The 7,759-nt window shown below is 38.7% G+C and overlaps 1 protein-coding gene across 1 annotated transcript in view; it reads right to left on the reverse strand.

Moving 5' to 3' along the window:
• Positions 1–2,225: 2,225 nt before the first annotated feature.
• The window catches only part of UGT8 (UDP glycosyltransferase 8), a 108,831-nt gene continuing 103,297 nt past the window's right edge, over positions 2,226–7,759 (reverse strand). Inside the window, exons 5-6 of the mRNA XM_010858491.1 lie at positions 6,573–6,792; positions 2,226–4,837 (exon numbers count right to left, since the gene is read on the reverse strand). Of these exons, the coding sequence (XP_010856793.1) occupies positions 4,474–4,837; positions 6,573–6,792 (584 nt within the window). The 3' untranslated portion in view covers positions 2,226–4,473. The remainder of the gene's footprint in view (positions 4,838–6,572; positions 6,793–7,759) is intronic.

Here is a 7,759-nt window from a genome sequence, read left to right on the forward strand (position 1 = left end):
TGGGCATACACACCGAGGAAACCAGAATTGAAAGAGACACGTGTACCCCAATGTTCATCGTAGCACTGTTTATAATAGCCAGGACATGGAAGCAACCTAGATTTCCATCAGCAGACGAATGAATAAGAAAGCTGTGGTACATATACACAATGGAATATTACTCAGCCATTAAAAAGAATACATTTGAATCAGTTCTAATGAGGTGGATGAAACTGGAGCCAATTATACAGAGTGAAGTAAGCCAGAAAGAAAAACACCAATACAATATACCAACGCATATATATGGAATTAAGAAAAACGGTAACAATAACCCTGTATGCAAGAGAGCAAAAGAGACACAGATGTATAGAACAGTCTTTTGGACTCTGTGGGAGAGGGAGCGGGTGGGATGATTTTGGAGAAAGGCATTGAAACACGTATAATATCATATAAGAAACTAATCGCCAGTCCAGGTTTGATGCAGGATACAGGATGCTTGGGGCTGGTGCCCTGGGACGACCCAGAGGGATGGTATGGGGAGGGAGGTGGAGGGGGGTTCAGGATGGGGAACAGGTGTACACCCATGGCGGATTCATGTTGATGTATCGCAAAACCAATACAATATAGTAAAGTAAAAAAAATAATAATAATAATAAAGAAATGATAAATGGTTAAAGAAAAAAAAGAAATAAAAAGTTAAAATTAGTAGATGTTGGGGTAAGCTTTCAAAGTCAGGACCCTCAGACAATTAGAGCTTGAGTCCAACACATGATTCAAAAACTAAATAAATTCATGAGGATGTTCCCGATGAAGCAATTCATGGACACGCTGTATTATAAGACAAACAGTAGTGAGTGAACTCTCTAGTGCACACAAAAGCTTTTTTGACACATACTCTTGCCCTCTGAGTGTCCCCACAGAACCCTGCACATATATTGACTATAGGTGCCAGTATTTATAGTTACTTATATGCCCATGTCTCCCAATAGACCACAAGCTTCTTGAAGGAGAGACTGTCCTTATCATCTATAAATTCTCTTGGTATCCAGCTTATTGTCTGGAACAAGGTAGCAACCACAGAATATCAAACAATTTCTACCCCTTCCCCTTCACGGCAGCTCCTAAGTTCTGGTGGATAAATATTCTTTCAATTCACTACAGTTGTGTATTTCAGAGGAAGTACTTACCGTTTATAAATAACAATGGTCCACAAAATTTTTACAACAAGCAGCTGAACTTTTTTCATGTTAATTTCATTGCAAGTTTTATGTTCCACAGTGTTTAATTATAATGTGTAATATACTTAATTATTCGGCTTCCCAGGTGGCTAGGTGGTAAAAAATCTGCCTGTCAATGCAGGAGACAAGACGCAAGAGAGGCAGGTTTAATCTTTGGGTCAGAAGATGCCCTGGAGGAGGAAATGTCAACCTACTCCAGTATTCTTGCCTCAGACATCCCACGGACAGAGGAGCCTGGTGAGCTACAGTCCACGGACACAACTTAGCGACTGAGCAGGCAGGCCTGTGTATCTAATAACAGGCAAAGCTGGCAGCAGGGCCCTGAAGCAGGTCATCTGGGCATAAGTAATCTCATAGCTTTGGCAGAAAAAGGATATGGGTGGGAAAAAACCAAGAGGTCTGTCTTGTCTCAGCAGCACCTCACGACTATGGTTCCTAGCAGGGCAGGGCGGCAGGGATGGGTACCAGATCACAGAAGAGGGTTTTTGTTTGTTGGTTGGTTTGTTTTTTAATTGGAGTCCTTAAGAGGATCCAGTGTGGTGGATTCCAGTACAGCTGGAGAAGGGTGTTGTGTATCACAATATGGAGAGGGGGCGGCGGTAAATATGTGGTTGGGCAGGAGAGGTTCAGAGGAGACTCTTTTAAGGACAATACACTCAAATCTAAGTTGATAAACATCAGTGGACTCTTTACCAGAAAATGCCAACTTTGTACTCAGGAATCTGAGAATGTCCCCAGATTGTAATACAAAGTGTCTACATCCTCAAGAAATAATCTCCAGCTTTCTTCAAGCTTAATCATATACCACTGCTTTAACCCAAACATTGCTTCCCTCCAATCCTGGACATCCAAGGTCTGTTTCTACGTCTGTGTGGGGAGATATTGAAACTTATGGCTCTAGATAAAGAATGATTAATGTCTTAATTCTTATTTGCATTTGACAAGATGATGACCAGTTTTAGAAACACTTGCAGAAGTTTTTTTAAAAAAAATAAATGAATAAATACCTTCATGAAAACTTTACTTTATTAGAGAATCTAGCCCGTGTGGAAAATTTAAAATCACTCTATTTACCAAAACTGGCTAACAATAAGCTTACTAAAAAAACAACAACAACAACAATGATCAGTAAATACCTACACTTAACATTCTTAATTATGGGACAATTTTATGATCCATGTTGATGTATTTGTAAGGTAAACCCCTCTGTTTAATAATAATAAAAAAAAATTCTCACATGTAACACACTGTTTTCACACTCATATACACATATAAAAGATGGGAGACCTGTCTCAGAAACATGTTTATAATGGATATACATAATATTGTGAAATAAAATCTGAACAAAAATTTTATTCCAACAACATTTCTCTATTTTTAAATCATGTTTATTGTTTAAGTTCTTATCACAGTGGAGATTAACTTATGCTTAATCATCCGGTGAATGCCTACTGTCAACTTCATCCAATTCCAAAAAAGCAAAATCAGCTCAGTCATACACTCTAATTCCTGTTGCCATCCCACCACTCATTGCCTGCGTTTTCTTTCCCTTTAACGGCAATATTACAAGATTGTGAAAAGGTAGAACTAATAGGCTTATATATGTAATACCATTTCTTCAAGTATTCAGAGAGCAATGTATTTGCCTGCATTGTACATGAGAAAACTACTTGTGACATTATTTCTAAGTACAGGAGAGTGGCTCCTGGTGGGAGTGTGATGAAGTCGTATGTCATAGTGTATGACAAGGATTTACAGCATTCTAGAATTTTCACAACTCTTCCCATGTTAGTGAAAGTTGTCAGGTAAAAATGCTGTAGTTTTCTACTTTCAGCTGTCAGACATAAGATTTCGAACTACAAATAAATAAAGCATACACTCAACATGTGTAGTGCAAATGCTAAGTAAACAGAATGACATGGAATGAACTCCTAGATGCCAGTGAGTATACGGTTCAGTGGGGAGGTCCTGATTTTATGATGTCTGTGACTTGCACCCCATTCTCAAATGAATACTGTCACTATCCCATGTCAGCCACAAGGATCGAAGAGTCAGAGCAGGCTGAAGCGAGGTGAAGGGAGTGACGAGGAAGTGGGAACTCCTTTTCACAAACAAGTGGGACAATTTCTCTGTCACTTCTGTATGTCATGGCAAGTTTGATTTGGTAACCAGATCTCAAACCTCTCAGACAAAGCAGGTACCAATATGGAGAAAAGCAAAAGATCCAATGAAAAGAATTAAATGTTGGCACCTATATAAGAGATTGTGTGACCCAGACACCAAAAGGGGATTAAGAAGGTGGTTTTTTAGTTAAAACTTTGGAAATATCACATCTGAACATTCAAAAATTACATTATAGAAAAGTCATCAAACAACGGCCCTGTTTAAAGATGCAATATAAGCAGTAGTCTTCAGTACTTTGAACAAAAATTAGAGCTTTGTTGCTTTGTCTGAATTATATAGCTAAGATAATGTTATTCATTAAAATGAAATAGAAAAAAAACTATAAAATTCTCCCAGAGGCAAATTATTGGTAGGGGGGGAAATAAAAATAAACTATGACAACCAATTTATACATTTACTTAATTGTACGTTCCCCCTCCAGAAGAATCCAGTTGTTAAAAAAAAAAAAAGAAAATAAATTTAAAAACCCCAAAGTACAAAAACAGGTGCCATTTATCTTTTGCATTTTCTTCCTCTGCATTCAATTTTAAGGAAAAAAAGTGTTCTTTCGTGGTACTGTTTCTGAGTTCCCATATATTAAGTTCTAGAAGAGAAACACTTGGATCCTAACTTTCTATTTCATTCTTAGATGTGTTGTACTGTCAACAAATATAACAAGCAGCTGGCTAAAAGTCTCTCATTTAGGAAACATACACACACATAGACATACACACATACACACACAGACAAACCTTTCTAAGAGAAAATAAACCGTTCCTCGTCTGGGACACACATATATCAAGACTTAAAACTAAAGTCTGACACAGTCACTTAATTGATTTAAATAATTAAGGCTTCTAAAAGGTCCAGTGCCAAAACTACATGTATCAGTATTCGAATAAAATACATTTTTGCATTTTAGGTTTGTGCTTTTTACAGCCGTCTTAATTCCACAGAATTTCATTAATAAGATCAGAAAAGGGAGTGTTAGAATTGTTTACTGATGTTTTTAATTTAGTAGTTGTTAGACTAACTTGTAGCAATAAAAATTCAATGACTGAATAGATTTGTTACTACCAGGTGGGCTGTTGGCTCATTTCACCTTCTTTTCGTGTTTAATGTGGCCATTTCTTTTATACTTGCCATTGAGGATTCCATTATGGTAATGTCCATTCACTGTGCTGTGCTTATTGCTTGACCACAGACTTCTGATTCTTCTGCAGATAAATTTTGTCACCCATGACAAGAGGAAGTAAAACAAGGCAGCACCAAGCAAAAGCACGAAGACAATATCCAGTAAAAAATACTGACAGAAAGAGATCTGATGGACGGCGGCACGTAGGTGATGGGCTCCATCGTGACGGAGAATGTAATCGATCCAATAGACAGTCCGGTTGACGGGGTGACCAGGTTGATCCTTGTGGATTTCTGAAAGCTTCTGAGCCCTCTGACGGTAGCTACAGAGTGGAGGCAAGGCACACATGTCATTTTCCACAAGAACATCACATTTTGAAAAACACTATACTTATGGCTGGATGGCATCACTGACTCGGTGGACATGAGTCTGAGTGAACTCCGGGAGTTGGTGACGGACAGGGAGGCCTGGCGTGCTGCGATTCATGGGGTCGCAAAGAGTCGGACACGACTGAGAGACTGATCTGATCTGATCTGATATTTTTAAAGCCTTGATGTACTCCAATACTTTGGCCACCTGATGCAAAGAACTGACTCATTGGAAAAGACCCTGATGCTGGGCAAAACTGAAGGCAGGAGGAGAAGGGGATGCAGAGGATGAGATGGTTGGATGGCATCACCAACTCGATGAACATGAGTTTAAGCAGGCTGCGGGAGTTGGTGATTGGCAGGGAAGCCTGGTGTGCTGCAGTCCATGAGGTCACAAATAGTTGGACATGACTGAGCGACTGAACTGAACTGATACGTTTAAAGGACTTCCCAGATGGTGCTAGTGGTAAGGAATATGCCTGCTAAAGCAGGGAGACACAAGACACATGGGTTCCATCCCTGGGTCAGGAAGATCCCCTGGAGAAGGAATGGCAATCCACTCCAGTATTCTTGCCTGAAGAATACCATGGACAGAGGAGCTGGGTGGGCTAAGTCCACGGGGTTGCAAAGAGTTGGACACGACTGAGCATCTGAGCACAGTTTTAAAAGGAAAGCTATAGAACACAGATGAAGGGGTCCCCTACTCTGACACCTTGGATGATCAAACATACTGCTCCAAGTGCCAAGAATTACAACCAAGACCCTAGATCCTCTAAGGGGTCAGTGCATAAAGGCTGCCTCTGAGCCCACATATGGGAGCATAAAGAACCCCAGGGCACTTGAATCCAGTCTTTTACATAAAAGAAACATTATTTTATATGAAAGAGCTTTTCTTTATTGTGTGTTCTTAGAATATGGCAATATTTCTCAATCCAGTGTTATGCTATATATCCTGGGTATTAAGAGGAAAAGCTCACACATTTCCAGACATTAATGCCACTTGAAATGCAGGATCAATTAAATGTTGCATAAAAATGGGAAAACCTATGCTTTGTTTTAAAACTATGCAGGCCAACTCCCGACCATTTGAGGCTCAGTTGTGAACTGGGTTAACTCAAGACACATCAAGAATTTAAGAAACAAGATAAAAGATTCTGACCAAGTCATTCATCTGAGTAAATATATCTTGGCATTTCATTGATGCCCAGTGCTAGGGAAACCCAGCACCCGGCAGTATCAAGAGCACCTGTTTTGAAATCAGACAGTCTTGGTTCAAATCCCTACTCCAAAGCTGTATAATTAGGGGTGTATTACTTAAGCTCTCTGAGTTTTAAGTGCCTCCTCTCTATAATGGAAATAAGGAAAATGGTGATATAAAGTTTTATGAGCATTAAAGTGACATAAAGGACACAAAAATTGATAAACTCTAGGGACCCAAAGGTTCCCATGGTGGTTTCTTCCCCAGTTTGGCAAACAGTGGTGGAATATTATTCGAGGTAATACATGGCTGGCCAAATGATTGCGATTTTTATTTTTCAAGTGACAGAAGCATGCACAAGGCATTACACACAGAAATCTAAAGGATATGTCTATATTTAGTTTATTTATGATTTACTGGCAATTTTCAGCTATTGACAATATGCTGTGGTAAATATAGTTCGCCTGCTTTAATAGCAGTTGAAACCTTACCTGGGGTTATTGATAACTTTCACTAGCGCTTCATACAGCTCTCCTTCAGTCACTGTCTTCCATTCCAGCAGTATCCCCATGCCTTTTGCCTGTACCCGGATCATAGTATCATAATGGTCTCCAAAGAGTGGGATTCCCACCACAGGCACACCATGATACATAGTTTCAAAAATACTATTCAAACCACCATGGCTCAGGAAGGCTTTAATATTGGAATGCCCTAAAGAAGGATTAAAAAAGAAAACCACTTAGAATATTGTCTATTACTCTAGGAAGATGTTTTCCAGAAATTTCTTAAGAGTTGACATTATAATAAACATGCATTTCAGATATAAGATTTTTAAAGACACAGTTTCACTGATTCCTACTCTGTGCCAATTACAATGTTTATTATAAGCATAATTATCAGATGTGTATATATGAATTAAAAGCCATTTTCAGTAGTTAACATTTATAGTTTTAAGAAGTATATTAAAATATCTTCTCCCAAAACACAAATACCAACTGCATTCAAATAGCCAGTAATTAATAATAGGTCAATGAAAGCAAGGAATGACCAAAAATACCAGAGTATAACCACATTCTACTAAACGCAGACACCCACTTCTGGCTACTTAAACATTTATCTATATTAAAGCCAAACACACTCTGTAAAAAAAAGTAAAAATGTGAGGCTGGACTCCAGATGTCCAAGAAACGTTTCTGTGCTTATCCAAGGAGGAACATTGCACAGTGCTCAGTTTTCACAACATTCAAGTCATGTCTGTACCACCTGCACTTCTTAATCTTAGGGTCCAATTCTACATTTTAGGAACAAAAACAAGCAGGGACAGGTAAATACAAAAATTAGTTCTAAGAGATAGGACATCATGTAACATCTGGTTGTCTTGGAGATAAAAGAGATAATTTATCAAAGTTAGTGAAGTATTTCAAACTCCAGATCTCCTTGTGAGCAGAGAGACTTGCATAAAAAACGTAAGACAAAAAAACATGGCACTTGAGATGGGTGTTAGATGGCCAGAAAGAAATTACAGCTTGCAAAAACACAAGCATTTTTTTTAATTTAATTTTTTAACTTTACAATATTTTATTGGTTTTACCATATATCAAAATGAATCCGCCACAGGTATACACGTGTTCCCCATCCTGAACCCTCCTCCCTTCTCCCTCCCCATACCATCCCTGTG

This window comes from Bison bison, unplaced genomic scaffold (assembly GCF_000754665.1).
Source record: "Bison bison bison isolate TAMUID 2011002044 unplaced genomic scaffold, Bison_UMD1.0 scf7180017864389, whole genome shotgun sequence".
In the NCBI taxonomy this organism is placed as follows: domain Eukaryota; kingdom Metazoa; phylum Chordata; class Mammalia; order Artiodactyla; family Bovidae; genus Bison; species Bison bison.